Source organism: Mastomys coucha, unplaced genomic scaffold (genome assembly GCF_008632895.1).
Source record: "Mastomys coucha isolate ucsf_1 unplaced genomic scaffold, UCSF_Mcou_1 pScaffold6, whole genome shotgun sequence".
NCBI classification, from domain to species: Eukaryota; Metazoa; Chordata; class Mammalia; order Rodentia; family Muridae; genus Mastomys; species Mastomys coucha.
The window spans coordinates 112,639,357-112,659,932 of NW_022196912.1; the positions used below are offsets into that span (position 1 = coordinate 112,639,357).

General features: G+C 38.5%; 1 protein-coding gene across 4 annotated transcripts in view; it reads left to right on the forward strand.

Moving 5' to 3' along the window:
- Spata7 (spermatogenesis associated 7) overlaps positions 1-20,576 on the forward strand; it is a 38,708-nt gene that overhangs the window by 5,834 nt on the left and 12,298 nt on the right. For 2 of the 4 annotated variants that reach the window (XM_031355614.1, XM_031355613.1), the window contains 3 exons: positions 1,021-1,116; positions 4,397-4,444; positions 12,532-12,665. In XM_031355614.1, the coding sequence (XP_031211474.1) occupies positions 1,021-1,116; positions 4,397-4,444; positions 12,532-12,665 (278 nt within the window). The remainder of the gene's footprint in view (positions 1-1,020; positions 1,117-4,396; positions 4,445-12,531; positions 12,666-20,576) is intronic. The other 2 variants (XM_031355615.1, XM_031355616.1) reach the window with 1 other exon arrangement.

Here is a 20,576-nt window from a genome sequence, read left to right on the forward strand (position 1 = left end):
GCTGACCTGGCTGGCCAGGATGCCCAGAGCAAGCTGACTAGTTAGACTAGCCTCAGCAGCTGACCTGGCTCCAAATGAAAGACCCTACCTTAATAAATAAGATGGAGAATGATCAAGGAAGATTCCTAACACCTATACATGCACACTCACTCTTGTACACATACATGTACTCACACACATACACATGTAAAGAGTGTCTTTAATGTTCAAGAATATGCCTCCACTGTGCTTTATACTTACATATCGATGCTTAATGCTTCTAAGATTCCCTTTAAACAATTTGAGAGAAGGCAGGAAGGTTGAAAACATAGATTTGACTTAAACATGGATTTTTTTCCTTTCTTTTCTTTTTTTTATTTTTTGGTTTTTTTTTTTTTTTTTTTTTTTTTTTTTTTTTTTTGTTTTTTTTGTTTTTTCAAGACAGGGTTTCTCTGTTTAGCCCTGGCTGTCCTGGAACTCACTCTGTAGACCAGGCTGGCCTCGAACTCAGAGATCCACCTGCCTTTGCCTCCCAAGTGCTGGATCTTGACTCCAGCTCTAAAGTCAGAGCCTTAACCTCTGTGTGACACTGACGTTACAGTCTCCATGTATAGTCTTGTGCTTTGGAACTTGTCTGATCTCTCAGCCTCAGCGGTTTGTTCATAATCAAGCAAATGACTAAAGATGTTTAATTTTGAGATAAAAAGATACAGAATAGATAGTAATAATTTAATAGTAGATTAACATTATTAATCTATTAGTAGATTATATTTTAGATTACTTTAATAGATTATATTCTAGAATCTCTTTCCCCAACTCTCAAGCTTGTAAAACTTAACTCTTGAAGAGGTTGGAGTCCAGGTGACGAGTTGCTAGTCAGTGTTCCCAGGGCAACGGAGATGGACACAGAGCCATGAAAGTGGACTCTCCGCCTCCTCCGGCGAACTCCAGAACCGGACTGAGAATGACGTCAGTAACTGTATCTTGTGATGTTTATATTAAGTTTACATGTGTAATGATTAAATATGTTTTAATTTTTAGCTTTTTGCACTGACTCCTCTTCTCTCAGACTAACCACTCTCCAGCTGGTCAAGAATCACATGGCTGTTCACTATAATAAAATCCTTTCAGCCAAAGGTAAAAATGTGCAAATTTGAATTTCCTGTGCCAATGTAAACCCCAGCTTTACTTCTCATTATGATAAACCTATGGCAAAAGGGTTTTTATTACATTATTTCAAAGAGGATTTGTATCTTAAAGTGAGATGCCAACTATTGATTATATCAGTGGCAAATTTTATATTAACAATATTTACACAATGCCTAGACAGCTCATTTAATGTACTCTAATGTTCTTTTGTTGCTAGAGATTGCTCACTTTTCTATTTGTGTTTAGAATTTTATGTGTGTGTATTGCATGCTTGTATGTGTGTAAGCAAGCAAGCGTGTATTCAGGTGCATATGCATGTGTGTGTGTATGCATACAGAAGCCAGAGGTTAACCTTAGGTGTCATTTGTCGGGAGCCATCCACTTTTTAAGAGAGGGTTCCTCTCTGAGACCTTGAATTTGACATTTTAAGGCTAAACTACATAGGAGGCAAGCCCCAGAGATCCTCCTGTCTCTACCTCCCTAAGGCTGAGAGTACAAAAGTGCACTGCCATGCCTGCTTTTCACTAGTAACTGTGCTATCTTCCTAGTACAAGATGTTAATATAAAGCCCAGGCTGACCTGACATCAATATCCTCCTGCTTTGGGCTCCTAAAGGGCTACATATGCTGTGCTCCCATACCCAACTAGATGCTGGTCTTAATGTAATCTAACCTGCTTTTTACTTAGGGAGTTATGCAAAGAAGATGCTGGCTACTAGTTTCCCTTTCATTGTTGATTTTATTTTTTTTTAAATATTTGTTTATTTTATGGATATGAGTACACACTGTAGCTGTACAGATAGTTGTGAGCCTTCATCTGGTTGTTGGGAGTTGACATTTAGGACCTCTGCTTGCTCCAGTAGACCCTGCTCGCTCCGGCCCAAAGATTTATTGTTATAAATAAGTATACTGTAGCTGTCTTCAGACACACCAGAAGAGGGCCTCAGATCTTGTTACGGGTGGTCATGAGCCACCATGTGGTTGCTAGGATTTGAACTCAGGGCCTTCGGAAGAGCAGTCAGTGCTCTTACCCGCTGAGCCATCTCACCAGCCCTGTTGTTGATTTTATTAAAAGATAACTTGTGTAGAATAAAATATACTAGTTGTAAGTATATAGGGAAATACTTTGAAAATGTATACATCTCTCTAATCAATCCAGCGTTGACAGTAAACGAGAGATCATTTAACGCTAGCATGATGGCCATCTTCCTGCCCCTCGCTGCTCTTGTTCAGTTCAGGAACAGAGAAGCGTGTATATATTTTAAATTGCTGCTAAGAAAAGGGGGATGGAGTGGTATGAGATTTGAATTTAATGTCCGTAAGCACAGTCATGTTCTTTCTTTTTCATATTGGCTGTAGTAGCCTTTGCACAGAAATGCAGAGTCAACTGGTTGCGACCAGCTGTATTACCTGACAAAGCTGGAGATTTACCCTCTGACCCTACAATAACAGTGTGCTGACCCCAGTATAGGACATTTGCAATATCCAAAAAGGTCCCCCTCATCTCTGAAGCTACCCATCTCTTCTCTGTTCCTACACTTTTGCCTTTTTTAGAGTTTCATGTTAATAGAATAATATGTATTTATACTTTCAGTCTGGCTTCTTTCAATATACACAACACTTTGAGGTATCCATGATGTGTCTGTCGATATTTCTTCCTTAGTTTTTGGGTGGGGTGTGTGTGTGTGTGTGTAGGTAGGTCAGAGCACACCCTCAGATGCCATTCTTATTTTGAGACAGTCTTTCACTGATTTGAAGCTTGCCCATTAGGGTAAGCAGGCTGGGCAAGCCAGCCTTGAGGATCCACCTGCCTCCCCAGTGTAGGTTCTTAGTGCGTACTACCACACTGGCTTTTTTACATGGGTTTGGGGATAGAACTCAGTCTGTGCTTGCACAAGTACTTTACTGACTGAGCCATCTCCCCAGCCCTTAAATGTATTTACTTTTGTTTACAAATATGATTCTAATTGATGGTGCATGCCTTTAATCCCAGCACCCAGGAGGCAGAGGGAGACAGATTTCTGAGTTCCAGGTCAGGCTGATCCATGTAGTAAGTTCCAGGAGAGTCAGGACTATGTAAAGAGAATGTGTCTCCAAAAAATAAAAAAGTATTCCATTTAATGAATCTGTCGTAATTGGTTGATTCCTGACTTGAGGAATATTTGGTTTGTTTTGACTCAGTTTGAGGTATTGGGAATCAGATTACTATAAGTGTTTACATACAGTTGTGAACATATGCTTCTGTTTCACAAGCCATGGGTATGTTTGTGGGTACATTAGCTCTGCGGGAAGCCTTTCCAGAGTGGCTGCTGGTTTGTCTGTCTCCTGTGCCACTGCACCCTCAGCAGCACTGCTGGTGCCAGGGTACAGTAGCCTCTCCTCTTTGTGAAGAGCTCCAAGGTTAACTAGAAACTTTAATTTCACTCATTTTTTTACTAACTTTACCTAATTTTTATTTACTTTTTTGTGACTGGGATCTCACTATGTAGTCTCAAGAGCTGAGCTTTAAAATGCTTAGGTTATGTTTTAAATAATTGAAGAAAATAGCACATTGTGGCATTAAAGTCAGGCTCAGTTTTCAGACACTGTAGGATTTGTGTTTTAAGATGTGTGTAAGAGACCATTTTCTAATCTTAGGGATTTCTAAATTTGCTTTGTTCTCAAAGCTTTCTGCTTTGGACTCTTCCATTTAAGTTTGTGGTTCATTTTGAGTTTTGGTATATAGAATGAAAAACAGGTTACTGATTTTTGCCTACTCATATATAAAATTTCTGGTATCAATTACTGAAGAGTAATTCCCTATTGGATTACTTCAGCATTATTTAAGCAGATATAAAAATCTGTCTTGAGGTATAAAAGTGTATCTACATGTCTACCTTTCTGCCCACAGCATCCTGCTTTGTTTTCGGAGCATCTCATTAAGTCTCGAAACGGGTGGAAATGCTCCACTTTATCTAAGTCTCCTCTCAAGTGTGCTGGTGTGTCGTGATAAAGGCCTGGCATCATTTCTAGTTCAGTCTTCCTTACATTTTGTATTCAGTGGTTAAACTGCTATGTTTCCAAGTACACCAGTATTCTCTTCTATATTACCCAATGAGCTGTGTTAATCCTACCTAGTATTTTTTTTTGCTATCTTATTTTTAATCTCTAGAAATACACTAATAAAGCAAAGAACTTCAAATCTGCAGAGCATTTTATGATTTATAAATTTAATGTTTCTTGTTATTTATAAATATGAAGAATATTATTAATTTTTTTTCCTCTTTCAGCCGCAGTGGACTGCTCAATTCCAGTAAGTGTGAATACTAGCATCAAATGTAAGTAATTTTCTTAACATAATACCCCTTTAAAAATAGATGAGACAGACATAATTTGAGACTAAACATCCTAACTATTTCTAACTGTTCATTTCAGTGGCATTAAGTACATGTGTGTTTAGACACGAGCCATCACTGCCATCCAGCTACCCTCAGCCACGTGCGAGCCTGGGAACCACGTGTCCACATTTTGCTTTCTAAGTTCAGTTTCTCTCCAGTCTACTTTCTGTGAACTTTATAATTCTAAGTTCCTTGATTAAGTGGAATGCTATATAGTGTTTCTTCTCTGTGACCAGCATATTTTACTTGGCATAATGTTAACATCACTTATGTTGTAATGAATCAGTATCTTTTTTAGAAGTTTATTATTGTCTGTGTTGATATGATATATACGTGAGCACATGAGCCATGGCATGCATACAGAGGTCAAAAAACCAACTCTATAGAGTTAGTTCTCTCCTCCTAACTTTAATTGGTTTCTAGAGCTCAAACTTAGATCACCAGACTTATGTAACAAGGAATTACCCATGAGTCATCTCAGCAGCCCAAAATCTTTCTTAAGGCTGAATAAAGTGTTGTGTCCATGTGCCTCATGCTGTTTGTCATTGGCACCTTCAGTTGTCTTCCATTGCTGTGACTGACAGTGGGGACACAGAGATTCAGAAGTACCCAGAAGTAAGATTTCTGTGTCACTACTAACTCTCTGTGTGTGTTTTTGGGAACTGACATGTTTTCTATGGCATCTGCATGGTTTACATCTACCAGTCACATGCAAGGCTCTAAATTTCTCAGATAAAACACTTGGGAGTTTCTGGTTTGGTTGGTTGGTTAGTTTTGTTTGGGGATTTAAAAATTCCCATGTTCTCCTGGTTTACAAAATAAATTATCAGAAAAAAATCACCAGATAATGGAACAAACAAAACATTTGCTAAGAATGTAGAAAACAATAACAAAATGATAATAAACTTCAATTTATAAATGTGTTTTAAACTGGGCAGTAATGGTGCACACCTTTAATCCCAGCACTCAGGAAACAGAGGCAAGTAGATCTGTGAGTTCAAGACTAGCCTTATCTACAGAGCATGTTCCAGGACAACCAGGGCTACACACAAAGAGCCCTGTCTCAAACAAAGAAAACAAAAAACAACAACAACAAAACCCAACATATTGTATGTGTGTGTTAAATAAATAAACTTGCCGAGCTAAAGATGTATAACAGCTGGTTCAGTATAAAAAGCAAATAGTAACAGAAAAATCTCAATCTGGAAAATGATAGCAGTATAGTGACTGTAGATCCCATACTCCACTGTCAGTAATGATAGCAATACAGTGACTGTACATCCCATACTCCACTGTCAGTAATGATAGCAATACAGTGACTGTACATCCCATACTCCACTGTCAGTAATGATAGCAATACAGTGACTGTACATCCCATATTCCACTGTCAGTAACAGCGAGAACATCCAAACAAAATCAGTAAAGAAACATTTGAGGTGAGTAACACAGTTGATGAAATGAACCTAACAAGCGTGCCACACTTTCCACCAGGGTGTAATGCACTTTTTCCCCAAAAGCACATGGAACATTCTTGGAGTTTATCATATGAAATTACAAAATAATCTTAACATATTTCAGAAAGTAAAAATCATTCCAGATATCTTTAAACCGCAATTTAATTAAAATAAAAACTAACAACAGAAAATAATGTTCACAAATTTAGAAACTAAGTAACTTTGAGTCCAAGGTGAAATACAAAGAGAACTCTCAATGGGATGAGGTGGTGCACGCTTGTCACCTGGCAGGTGACACAGGGCCAGCCTGGGCTCCAGTGAAACAATCTGCAAATGAAAACAAAAGCAAAAGTCCCAAACCTTAAAGAACAGCCACTCAGTACAACACAGCAGGGTCAGCACTAAGGTGCAGATGCCTGCACTGTAGAGGACAAAGGACCAAAGATTTGGTGAGTCTTAGGAAATGGAAAAGTAGTTCAGGTTGCGGCTCACTGGAACAGCACATGCCTCACATAGAAGAGACCTCCTGTCAGCACAAAGAGGAAATAGAAAACTAGAAAAGAAATTAACCCCCAGTAAGTGGACAGAAGGACATGATAAAGATTAGAAAAGAAGGACAGAAAAACAAAAAACAAAAACAAAATTAGTTTCCTGAAAATTGGCACTCTTAGCTAATCTTAGCTAGACTGAAGAAAGAGAATGAAGACTCAAAGGAGAGAGAAAAAGGATCCTGGACTTCTGTGAACAGTTTACACTAACAACTGGAGTGCCATGAAGGAACTGATAGGTTATGAGAAGCATACAGTCTAGCAAAACTGAACCAAGAATAGAAAACCTGAATAGACCATAAGGAAATGTAATCAGTAAGTTTTAAAAACCCTCAGTAAAGAAGAGCCAGTATGTATAATAAATAAATAAATAAATAAATAAATAAATAAATAATTTAAAAAAAAGAGAGAGAGAGAGAGAGCTGGTGAGATGGCTTAATGGGTAAGAGCACTGACTGCTCTTCCAAAGGTCCTGAGTTCAAATCCCAGCAGCCACATGGTGGCTTACAACCATCTGTAATGAAATCTGATGCATTCTTCTGGTGTGTCTGAAGACAGCTACAGTGTACTTATGTATAATAGATAAATAAATAAATAAATAAATAAATAAATAAATAAGAAGAGCCGGGACCAAATGAGTTCCTATACAGATTGCAAGATATCCAGAGAAGGATGAAAACCAGTGAATCCTAAAACTGCCAGAACAAGTGAGAACATTTCCAGTTCCTTGTATAAAATTCCATTTGGCTTAATAATATAAATTTTAAAATATAAAACCAAAAAGTAATCTGAATTTTAGAGTAGAAGAACATGGATAGAAATCAAGGCATATAGATTCTAAACAGTGATATCTTTTTAGTTTTGATTTTGAAGGAATATTCACATCAGACAGCATTATTTTTTCTGCTCTTTTTTTTCTCACTTAAAGTTAGATAACTTCAAAACAAATTTGAGAGCAAAATATCCTCCTAAACTAAATAGCATTCAAAACAGTTTTTTCTGCAGTTAATTTCAGTGGAGTTCTGGTTTGAACTTAGACCTGTATTCACATATTAGTGTTAATACTGTTTAATTGCACTTGGGGAATGAGGGAAATTGCTCTTATTTTCCTGTGATGAGCTTCCTGACAACTGAGATACATTTATGTCACCATAAAAAAATAAAACTAGGAAGAGAGAGATGGCTCAGAGGATGAGACTGCAAGCACGACAACCTGAGTTCAAATCCTCAGCACCCAGGAAAAGCCAGGTGTGACTTCATGCACTTGTATCCCCTGTGCTGTAGCAGATGGAGACAGGAGGGTCACTGGGGTTTGCTGCCAGCCAAGGTCCAGATTCAGTGAGAGACCCTGTCTCAAGAGAATACATAGAGAGTGGTACAACAAGTGGTACCTGATCCCTTCTGTGCACACCCCCTCCACACACACACATAAATAGGATAAGAGTTTTAAAAATAAAATCCATAATTGTCAGTTAAAATATTAATGGGATACCTACCATGTGCTACAATTTTACTCAAAGACTAAAGCTAAAATGTTGAACAAAACTGATTTCCAGAACTTCCCTTGTAGTGAAAGGAGACAAACGATGAGCATATACAAAGGAGACTATGTTAGATGGGGATTCCTACAGTCAGGAGGTAGAGTCTGGCAAAGAAAGCTGGGAGCCCCTTGGAGGAGAAGTCCTTTTTTTTTTTTTTTATCTTGGAGAGACTTGAAAGAATTTAGAGTATTGTGGCCCTCCAGGGAAAGAGCATTCCAGAGAGAAGAAACAACCTTGAAATGGAACCATGATTGGTGGATTTAAAAAGAGCATGTGAACTTCAGAAGAGTGATAGGTGTTGTTACCCTGACTGACAGAGGTATACATTGGGGAACTTGCCCTTCATGCTGAATGAAGCTAAAACCCACTGGAGGGCCTTGAGTAGAGGCATCACAGAGCCAGCTTCACTTTCTAAAGCATCTCTCTGCCTACTGAGGCAAAAATAGTCTACAGAATGCCATCATTGAAGAGTGTGGATAGGTAGAGGATAGACCACATTGATAGCAGCGAAGAGAGAAGGAAATGTTTCCATGGAAACATTCCAAACATGTCTTTCAATGGCTTAGATAGGACTAGGGTGTGAGAGAAAGGAGGGGAAAAAGGAGTCAAGGATGACCTATCAACTGCAAAGATGGAACTATGATTTACTAGACTAGAGTATGGTAGGAAAGGATTTGGGGGAGGAAATGGACTTCAGCCTTCATCATCTTAAGCTCAAAATGAGTACCTATTAGTTGGTTGGGGCCAGAAAGATAGCTTGGCAGGTAAGTGCATTTGCTGCCAAGTCTGACAACGGGTTTGATCTGCAGGACCTACATGGTGGGAGAGAAGTGACTCCTCTAACCTCTACATGAATATCATGGCATGTGTGCCCCAATAAATAATGTAATTTAAAGAAATAAATTCAGTTGTGTCTTGAAAGCAATTAGAATGAGTCTAGAGTTCAGGATAGAGATAAAATTTTGAGCATTAACAGAATTGAGTGGTATTTAAAGTCTAGCTTTCATATTTTGTTTTTAGATTTCAAATTCTTATTCATGATATATATTTAAATCATTTAAGGCATGAGTTTGTCTTTGCCATGTAAAGAAAAGTATAATGGCTAAATTCAAAAATATTGTAATCTCCAAATGACTAACTAGTAGCCATCATTACTCCTTACATATTGAGTTTATGCTCATAATAATTGATCTAGATAACTCAGAAATAGGCTTATGACATTAAACAATATATTAAACAATATATCCCTGGACTTAGTCATCTGTGCTTTCATGCTCTATACATTCCTGATATGGCTAGTGCTGCCTTGATCATTTCAATTTCTACATTAACCCTATTGGAATATAGTTTGTTGTTTAAATAGTATTTTATATATAACACATTAGATAAGCTTTACCAATTTTTTTTGTTTGTTTTTCGAGACAGAGTTTCTCTGTGTAGCCCTGCCTGTCCTGGAATTCACTCTGTAGACCAGGCTGGCCTCAAACTCAGAAATCCACCTACCTCTACCTCCCAAGTGTTGGGATTAAAGGCGTGTACCACCACCGCCTGGCTAGCTTTATCAATTTTTAATCTTTCTATTTTATATGTATGGGTGTTTTGCCTGCATGTATATCTATATACCATATGTGTAGCCAGGCGGTGTGACGCACGCCTTTAATCCCAGCACTTGGAAGGCAGAGGCAGGTGGATTTCTGAGTTTGAGGCCTGCCTGGTCTACAGAATGAGTTCCAGGACAGCCAGAGCTACACAGAGAAGCCCTGTCTCGAAAAAACAAAAACAAACAAACAAACAAACAAAAAAACCAAAAGACCATCAACCCACCCACAAAACATTCAACCCAAAATTTGTTTTGTGTACAAAAAGTGTAGGGACAAAGATGGAGCAGAGACTGAGAAAATGGCCAACTAATGACTGGCCCAATCCCATGGGCAAGAACTCTAATAATGCTCTATTAAAGATACTCTATTATGCTTGCAGACAGGAGCATAATTGTCCTCTGAGAGGTTCCACCCAGCAGCTGATCGAAACAGATACAGAAACTCATAGCCAAACATTAGACAAAGCTCAGGAAGTCTTGTGGAAGAGTTGGGGGAAGGATTGAAGAACCTGGAGGACACAGGGACTCCATAGGAAGACCAACCGTCAATTAACCTGGATCATTAGGGACTCCCAAAGACTGAACCACCAACCAAAGAGCATACACGGGCTGGACCTAGTCCCCTCTCCCACATATGTAGCAGATGTGCAGCTTAGTCTTCATGTGGGTCCCCCAACAATAGGAGTGGGAACTTACCCACTCTGTTGCTTGCTTGTGTATCCTGGTCCCTAGCTGGACTGCCTTGTCTGACCTCAGTGGGAGAAGATGTTCCTAGTTCTGTAGTGACTTGAGGTGCCAGAGTGGGTTGGTACCCAGGTGGGCCTCCCGTTCTCAGAGAAGAGCAAGAGTGGTTGTGTGATTGGGGGACTGGGAGGGGAGGGGAGGGCTAAGATCAGGATGTAAAGTGAGTAAAGAAATTAATGGAAAAATTCTAATAGAAATGTTAGTTTCTTACTGTGTTTTTAAGTCAGGTACTGACTAGCAAGTTAATCAAAGATTTATCACTGGGCATTTACAACTGGGCAAACCTGGAAAATGATAAAATGAAAGCTAGCACATTTCAGAATTAAACAGAATAGTAGTACATGTACTGTTACACAAAAATTAAAATAGAAAGGCCAGTGTGGCCAGGCAGTGGTGGTGCATGCCTTTAATCTCAGCACTTGGGAGGCAGAGGCAGGCGGATTTCTGAGTTCAAGGCCAGCCTGGTCTACAGAGTGAGTTCCAGGACAGAGAAACCCTGTCTTGAAAAAACAAACAAACAAAAAACAAAAGGCTAGGGTGCATTGAAAACAAACAAACAAACAAAAAAAACCCCAAAAGTACAGGATACATACCTGTACTTGAGAATTTGAGGGGAACAAAAATTACCTTGAGTTTAAGGCCAGCCTAGATTACACAGTGAATATCAGCCTACCCAGGTTTATATTCCAGGATTCTGTCTCAAAAGACCAAAGATGTGCAGACCAAAGTATGGGCGGGAAGTGTAGAGCAACAAGAAGTCTTAGATGACTCAGTATGTAAAGATCCTGCCACCAAGGCTGATCACCTGTGTGCAGTCCCAAGGACCCACATGTAGAGAGAATGGACTCCCAAAAGTTGTCCTCTATCTGTATGCACACACTGTGTGTGGCACATGATTGCGTACATGCACTTCCCCTTCTGAGTGAGAACCAAACATCCTCCCTTGGGCCCTTGTTATTTAGCTTCTTTGGGTCTGTGGATTGTAGAGTGGTAGTCCTGTAATATCTACTAATAAGTGAGTTCATACTACTCATGTCCTTTAGTGTCTGGATTACCTCACTCTGGATGATATTTTCTAGTTTCACTCATTTACCTGCAAATTTCATGATGTCCTTGTTTTCAATAGCTGAGTAGTACTCCATTGGGTAAATGAAATGCATTTTTTTTTATCCATTCTTTGATTGAGGAATATCTGGGATGGTTCTAGCTTCTGGCTATTTCATATAAAGTTTCTATGAACATAGTGGAGCACGTGTCCTTGTGGTATGGTGGGACTTCTTATGGGTATGCCTAGGAGTTGCTATAGCTGAAGTAGATCTATTCCCAATTTTCTGAGGAGCCACCAAATTGATTTCCAGAGTGGTTATACTAGTTAGCATTCCCACCAGCAATGGAGGAAGATTTGTATCACAGTCTCACTAGCATGAGCCGTTGATTGAGTTTTTGATCTTAGGTGTAAGATGGAATCTCAGAGTTGTTTTGATTTGCATTTCCCTGATGACTAAGGATGTTGAACATTAAGTACTTTGCAGCCATTAGAGATCCCTCTGTTGAGAATTCTCTGTTTATCTCTGTACCCAATTTTTAAATTGGGTTATATGGTTTACTCTACTAGCATTTCTGATGAATAAGATTAATGAAAAGAAACAGGAGTAAGTTGCCTGATTGTAAATGTCTTTGAAGTGTTGGTATGGCTTTGCTGTTTTGCTCACTCATTTGAGATGAGTTATTGCTTTCAAGTTGGCCTTGAACTCCTGGCCCAAGTGATTTTTCTGCCTCTACTCTCTGTTTGGAATTTCTATAAATTACATATTACCTAGAATCTCTTTATGCAGAGACGTATATGGGTCTTACTCATATATGAATTTTCAGAGTCTGATGGATAGATTTTGTTTTTTAATTAAATACTGAATATTAATAATTTAGTATAAATATGTTTAGCAAGAAAGATGTGCCAGCTGTGCATGGATGGGTATTGGCCTTGATCCCCACACTGGAGAGAGTTCTCCATGCAAGACCGTCACAGCTTCTAGAACAGCCTGGACGAAGGGAGAAATCCTTGATATTATTAGTCTAATAAGACCAAAAAGTCAGTATTTATGTTTTGTTGCTGTTTTAAAAAATTTGTTTCCTTCCTTAGACGCTGACCAACAACGAAGAGAGAAACTGAGGAAGGAGTTGGCACGATGTGAGAAGGAGTTTAAATTAAGTAAATCTGCAATGCAGACCAATTCTAAGATGAATTCCAAGTTCTTTTTAAACTCTCTACAGAAGGTAAGGTGGTTCTTTTGCTCCTTAAAGCAGGTGTTTGTAAGGCACATCTTTGCTGCAGCCTGACTTGGGCTGCAGGTTTGGGTAGGTTTGGGTCAGCAAACTTTGAGCATCAAGAGCCAGGGAGTTCTTTTGTATGCATTTCAGGCCACAGTGCCTCATCACAACTGGCCACCAGTGGAGAGTAGCCACTGTGGACAACATGGAAATCAATTCCTACCTGCACTCCATTTGCTAGCCAGAAATGGCAACACGGCCTGCAGGCTGGAGTTGGCTGGCCTGGACCTGGTTTCCTTGTTTGTAATTCTTTTTAACATTTATTTAAAGAAGTATTCTTCTGCTCACGGTTGGATGAGAAGTAATGGCAGTTTTTAATCTCTCTCTGGTGGATAGATTTTGTTTTTTAATTAAAAACATTTTAATATAATGTATTTTGATCTCAATAAGTAATTTTATCCAGTGCTCTTTTTGTATTTCTTGGCAAAGATGCTGTGATTTTCTGTTAATGTAGGAATGACTTATGTCCTTAATAGAAACAGATCCTAGCTTTAATGAGTGAGTGACTTATGTCCTTAATAGAAACAGATCCTAGCTTTAATGAATGAATGACTTATGTCCTTAATAGAAACAGATCCTAGCTGTGATGCATGAAAGTTTTCTTTCTTTTTTCTTCGGGATTTTTTTTCTTTGTTTCTTTGTATTTGTTTCGTTTTGTTTTGATACATGGTTTCTCTATACATTCCTTGCTGTTCTGGAACTTGCTGTGTAGACCAGGCTGGCCTCAAACTTAACAGAGATCCACCTCTAACTCTCTGGGGCTGTGATTAAAGCATTAAGGTTTTCTTTCACCCATGTGACAGTGATCAGCTCATTCCAGTGTTCTTTCTTCTCCAGCCTCTAACGTACTAGATCACAGTACATTGATATTGATTATAAAATTCTGTAGAATTTCCCCATATACATTCCAGCATATATCAGTAAAGTGAAGCCATCCTATGGCCAGTCATAGCGTGTAGTGTGTGCCAGCAGTTCCAGCTCCACATGGAATCATGGCACACTAGGCAGGGCACTGCAGACTTTCTCAGAAAGTATGCCGTTATTATGCTGAAAAATTAGTAATTCTTTAATATTGCCAAGTAGCATGTTTTGATTTCACAGTCTCATAATTTTTTTGAGTTTGTTAGAATTAGTATCTAGTCATCTTCAATTAATTGATTGATATTTTTTAAAAATCCATAGTTTTCCTCTTCCTATACCTGTTATCACTGTATAATTTATATGTGGGGAAAATCTGAGCTAGTAATAAATCTTGGCTTATAACTTTGCAGAATTCTAAATGATGTAAAATTTCCACTGCAAATTTGTGCGGGGAGTTAGGTCCCTGAGGCCTGCAGTCTCTACTGAGTGCCAGGGTTCAAGATGGGCAAGTCACCAGTTAGAGAACAGCAGTGAGAGTGCCCGTGCTCTCAAGTAAGTATTGTTTCAAGCCCCAGCATCCATGGCATGGGTAAGAAAAGAGGGGAAAGGAAGATGGGAAGGAGAGAAATAAAGGAACAAGAAAGGAAAGAAAAAAGAGAAGAAAGCAGGCAAGCCTACTTGGCAGAACAAATTCCCTGCTACTTACTGAGCACAGATTGTGGACTTTTAACTCTAGGTCTTTTCAGTACAAATGAAGGTGTGGTTTATCAGTAGACTGTGAGAGAGGCTGGGGCATTGGAGCCATTCTGGAGAATCTGGACTAAGTATGGAGGAGCTATGAAGTAGTTTTTAGTTAGACAGTGACTGGAGTAGCCACAGTGACGAGCTGCAGCAGTCTGGGAAAGAATGATTAAGAGCTGAGCCTGGGCATTATAAAGAACACAGGGGATACAAGGCAGATTTATTGTATAGAAAGTGGAGTTGCTAGGAGTTGGAATCTGGTTGGATGGGGTGAACAGAAAGGCAGGAGTGAAAAAGACTCCCAGTTTCTGAGAAGAACAGGACGACTGGGGGAACGTAGATAAGAGGCATAAGTTTCTTGTTTGGCATACCCAGTGCCTTGGGAACATTGTATGTATTCTGGAGACATTGGATATAAGCATCTCTTTTAGAGAGAGCTCTGGGAGTCAGCAGGTAGGGCTGAGACCTCCCCAGGCTGTTCTATAGCTATAAGGCCAGGAAGGCTGCTTCTCTTAGAATAATTCTGTTCTATGCCCCTCACTGTGATACAGCTTGCTATCTGTCCATCCTTGAGGGACTCACAAGTCAATTTTTTTAACATTTATTTTATTGTATGTATATGTGTGTCTACATGTATGTTATATTACCACACATATACCATGTGCCCTTAGAAGCCAAAGTGAGACATTAGACTCCCTAGAACTAGAGTTATAAGTGGTTGTGAACTCCTTTGTGGATCCTGGGAGCCATACACAGGTCCTTTGCAAGAGTAAAAATGTTCTTAATCTGGGCCATCTGTCCAACCCCTCCCTATATTTTTATGATTGTTAAAATGGTTTATTTTCTTTTTATTTTGGATATAAAGTAAATAATTTTGAGATAAGAATAGTTTATTGAAATGTTTAAATTATATGTCTTAATGTACTTTGTGAATCAATCATTTATAATAAAGTAAAATAAACATTATTTAATGTCTATTCGTTTTTTCCTTTAGTATCTGTAATCCTTTAACTTGCTTGCCTCCATGTTAGTTTGTATATGTCCCTATGCATTTTTTATGGTTCCATTTACGAATAATAGTAATTTTTAGTTTTCCTACATGTTTTTGCCTACTTTTTTTAATTGAGTTACTTATTTTACATTCCTCCCTCCTCTTCTCTCAGTCTCTCCCTCTCACCTCCCCTCTCCCCCCAACTTCCACCTCTCCTCAGAAAAGGGGAGGCCTTCCATGGATATCAACCAGCCTTGCCATATCAAGCTGCAGTAAGCCTAGTTATATCTTCTCCTATTGAGGCTAGACAAGGCAGCACAGTTAGGGAAAGGGACCCAAAGGCAGGCAACCGAGGCAGAGACAGCCCTGCTCCCACTGTAGGAGTCTCACATGAAGACTAAGCTACACAACTGTAACATATGTGCAGAGGGCCTAGGTCAGTCCCCCACCTGCTCCCTGGTTGCCACTTTAGTCTCTATGAACCCTATGGGCCCAGGTTAGTTGACTCTGTAGGTTTTTTTGTGATGTCCTTGACCCCTCTAGCTCCTTTAAAACCTTCCTCCCCATCTTCCATAGGATTCTCCAGTCTCCACTTAATGTTTGGCTGTGGTCTCTGTATCAGTTTTCATCAGTTGTTAGGTGAAGCCTCTCTGATGACAGTTTTGATTTGCCCTGATGACTAAGGATGTTGAAGATTTAAGTTTTTCTTGGCCACTAGAGATTCCTCTGTGAAGAATTCTCTGTTTAAATCTGTATCTCGTTTTTTAATTGGGTTGTTTGCTGATGTCTAGTTTCTTGAGTTCTTTATATATTTTGGATATTTTGGATGTTTTGGTCTCTGTCAGATATGGAGTTGATGAAAATCTTTTCTCTTTCTGTAAGCTGACATGTTGTCCTTTTGACAGTGTTCATTGCCTTACAGGTCATCAGTTTCATGAGGTTCCACTTATTGTTGATCTTAGTGCCTGAGCTGTTAGTGTTCTGTTCAAGAAGTTGTCTCCTTTGCCAATGCATTCAAAGCTATTCTCCACTTTCTCTTCTATCAGATTCAGTGTATCCGGTTTTATGTTGAGGTCTTTGATCCACTTGGACTTGAGTTTTGTGCAGGGTGATAGATATAAGTCTATTTTCATTCTTCTACATGCAGACATCCAGTTGGGCCAGTTCCATTTGTTGAAGATGCTTTTTTTTCCCCCCCTATAGTTTGGGCTTCTTTGTCAAAAATGAAGTGTCCATAGGCGTGTAGCTTTACTTCTGGTTCTCCAATTCTATTGATAAAGCTGCCTATTTTTATGCTAGTACCATGAGGTTTTTATTACTATTGCTCTATAGTATAGTTTGAAATCAGAGATAGTGGTACCTACCTCCAGAAGTTCTTTTATTGTACAGGATTGTTTTATCTTTCAAGGTCTGTAAAGAACTGTGTTGGAATTTTGATGCAAATTGCGTTAAATCTGTAGATTGCTCTTGGTAGAATGGCGAATTTTACTGTTAATCCTACCAATCCATGAGCGTGGGAGATCTTCCCATCTTCTGATATCTTCTTCAGTTTCCTTCTTCATATATTTGAAGTTCTTGTCATACAGGTCTTTTACTTTCTATGTTAAAGTTACACCAGGATATTTTATATTATATGAGATGATCTTGTGAGGTTTTTTTTTTTCTTCCAGTTTGTTTATATGATGGATTACATTGAGAGATTTTTGTATGTTGAACCATCCCTGGATCTCTGATATGAAGCCTACTTGACCATGGTGGATGATGTTTTTGATATTTCTTGGATTTGGTTTGAGTATTTTCTTGAGTATTTTTGCATCAGTGTTCATAAGGGAGACTGGTCTGAAATTCTCTTTCATTGTTGAATCTTTGTGATTAGGTATCAGAGTGACTGGCCTCATAAAATGAATTTGACAGTGTTCCTTTAGTTTCTACTTTATGAAATAATTTGAGGAGTATTGGTATTTGCTCTTCTTTGAAGGTCTGGAAGAACTCTACATTAAAACCATTAGACCCTGGATTGATTGATTAGTTGGTTGCTTGGGAAACTTCTAATGACCGATTCTATTTCCTTTGGGGGTATAAGTCTATTTAGATTGTTTGCCTGATCTTGCCTAGGTAAGTGGTATCTTTCAAGAAAATGATCCATTTCATTTAAATTTTTCATTTTTGTGGAGTACAAGTTATTGAAGTATAACCTAATGATTCTTTGTATTTCCTCAGTGTGTGTTCTTATGCCGCCCTTTTCATTTCTAAATTTATTAATTTAATTATTCTCTTTCTTCTTTTCAGTTATTTTGGCTAAGGATTTGTCTGTCTTGTTGATTTTCTCAATGAACCAGCTCTTGATTTTGTTGATTCTTTGTATTGTTCTCTTTGTTTCTAATTGATTGATTTTAGCCATGAGTTTGATTATATCCTGCACTCTACTCCTCTTGTATATGTTTGCTTCTCCTTGTTCTAGAGCTTTCAGGTATGTTGTTAAGTCACTAGTATGAGATCTCACTAATTTCTTTATGAAGGCACTTATTGCTATGAATTTTCCTCTTACCATTGCTTTCATTGTGTCCTTAAGCTTAGGTATGTTGTGCATTCATTTTCATTGAATTCTAGAATGTCTTTATTTCTTCTTTGATCCAGCAGTCATTCAGTAGTTGTTCAGTTTCCATGAGCTTGTAGGCTTTCTGTTGTTGTTGAAGTCCAGCTTCTACGATGGTTTGATAAGATACAAGAAGTTGTCTCTGTTTTCTTGTATCTGTTGAGACTTGCTTTGTGACTGAGTATGTGGCCAGTTTTGGAGAAGGTTCTGTGCTAAGAAGAAGGTATATTGCTTTGTCTTTGGGTGAAATGTTCTGTAGATATTTGTTAGGTCCATTTGAGTCATAATATCTGTTAGTTCCATTATTTCTCTGTTTAGTTTCTAGCTGGATGACCTGTCCATTGGTGAGAGTGGCATGTTGAAATTTCCCACTATTAATGTGTGGGGTTCAATTGTGATTTAAGCTTTAGTAAAGTTAAGAATGTGGGTACTCTTGCATTGGGGGCATAAATATTCAGAACTGAGATGTCTTGGTGGTTTTCTTCTTTTGATTGGTGTCCTCCATCTCTTTTGATTAATTTTGGTTGGAAGTCTACTTTATTAGATATTAGAATGGCTACCCTAGCTTGCTTCTTGGGTCTGTTTCCTTGAAAATCTTTTCTAGCCTTTTACTCTGAGGTACTATGTTTCTTTGATGTTGAGGTGCTGCTTCTTTATGCAGCAGAATGATGGCTCCTGTTTTCACACATTCTGATAGTCTGTGGCTTTTTATTGAGGAATTGAGTCCATTGATGTTGAGAGATATTAAAGACCAATGATTGTTAATTCCCATTATTTTGACGTTGGTGGTGGTACTATGCATACACACGTGCGTGTTCATTTGTGTGTGTGTGTGTGTGTTTTCCTTCTTTTGTTTTTGCTGATGTAAAATTATTTCCTGTGGTTTCTTAGGTGTAGTTAAACTCCTTGGGTTGGAATTTTCCTTCTAGTATCTTTTGTAGAGCTGGATTATGGATAGATATTGTTTAAATTTGGTTTTGTCATGGAATATCTTCTTTTCTCCATCTATAGTGGTTGAAAGTTTTGCTGGGTATAGTAGTCTGGGCTGGCATGTGTGGTCTCTTAGAGAGTACAAGACATTTCCCCAGGACCTTCTGGCATTTAAACTCTCTGTTGAAAAGTCAGGTATAATTCTGATAGGTCTACCATTATATGTTACTTGGCCTTTTTCTTATGCTGCTTGTAATATTCTTTTGTTGTTCTGTGCATTTAGTGTTTTGATTATGATGTGGTTGGAGGATTTTCTTTTTTGGTCTAGTCTATTTGGTGTTCTACACCCTTCTTGTATGTTTACAGGGATCTCTTTTTTTTTTTTAGGTTAGGGAAATTTTCTTCTATGATTTAGTTAAAAATATTTTCTAGGCTTTTGATCTGGAAGTCTTCTTCTATTCCTATTTTTCTTAGGTTTAGTCTTTTCAGTGTCCCATATTTTCTGGATGTTTTATGTCAGAAACTTTTAAATTTAACATTTTTTTGATCAATGTATCAATTTCTTCTATCTTCTATGCCTGAGATTCTCTCTTCCATCTCTTGTATTCTGTTGATGATGTTTGTGTCTATAGTTTCTGTTCTCTTACCTAAATTTTCTATCTCCAGGATTTCCTCAGTTTGTGTTTTCTCTATTGCTTCTATTTCCATTTTCTTGAACAGTTTCATTCATTTCCTTCACCTGTTTGTGTTTTCCTCAATTTCTTTAAGGGATTTATTTATTTCCTCTTTAAAGGCATCTGTCATCTTCATAAGATTAGATTTAAGGTCATTTTCCTATATTTCAGCTGTGTTAGGATCTCCAAGGCTTGCTATATATCGTAGGATGGCTGGGCCCTGGTGGTGCTTTATTGCCCTGACTGTTGTTGATTGTGTACTTAATACTGGCCTTTTGCTGTCTGCTTGACTCTGGTACCAAAGGCTTCCAGGAATGCAGGCAGAGCTGTGAGCTGGAAAATGGAGTGCAGGGGACAGGGGGCAGTTTACTGCTATTGGGTGTGCTTTACGGGGACTTGAGAGGTAGAGGATTCGGGGAGCTGGGTCTTTCCTGTTTGTCCCTGGTGTCAGCAGGCCTCTGGGAATCCAGGCAGGGCCATGGGCTGGAAAGTGGAGCTTATGGGACAAAGGCTCTGTTTGCCACTGCTGGAACCAGTTTGCCTACATTTTTAATAAGCTTTAATGATTAATACTTTGGACACATTTAGGTTATCTTAAATTATTAATTTAGGTAGTATATTTTAATAATTGGGTGGATTTTATGGTTAACAGATATTTACTATAGTTAGAGAATATTCTCACTGAAAAGAGAGTTACAATTTAAAATGCTGGCTTTGGCCTCCTAGTGTCTTAGCAGGTTCTGCATAGGAGCTCATATTTCAGAACACATATCCTCACCTCCCACACTGCTCTCTGCTCACCCTGACTCACGTGATGTCAGCTCTCAGGACCTTCCAAAGGCTTCCCTTCCAGCTGCAGTCCCACAGATGCAGCTGCTCTGGCCTATAATACTAATCAACTATATGGATGTGTTCCGTGTTTGTGAATAGAGTATGAAACATTTCAAAGCAGCCCAAATAATAAAAATCAAAATCTATTCATTCTTTTATAAAACATAAACAACTTGGAACTTTTGTAAAACAGGTATTAGATTTTTCACATAATCTGCACCTAGCCTGGTCTT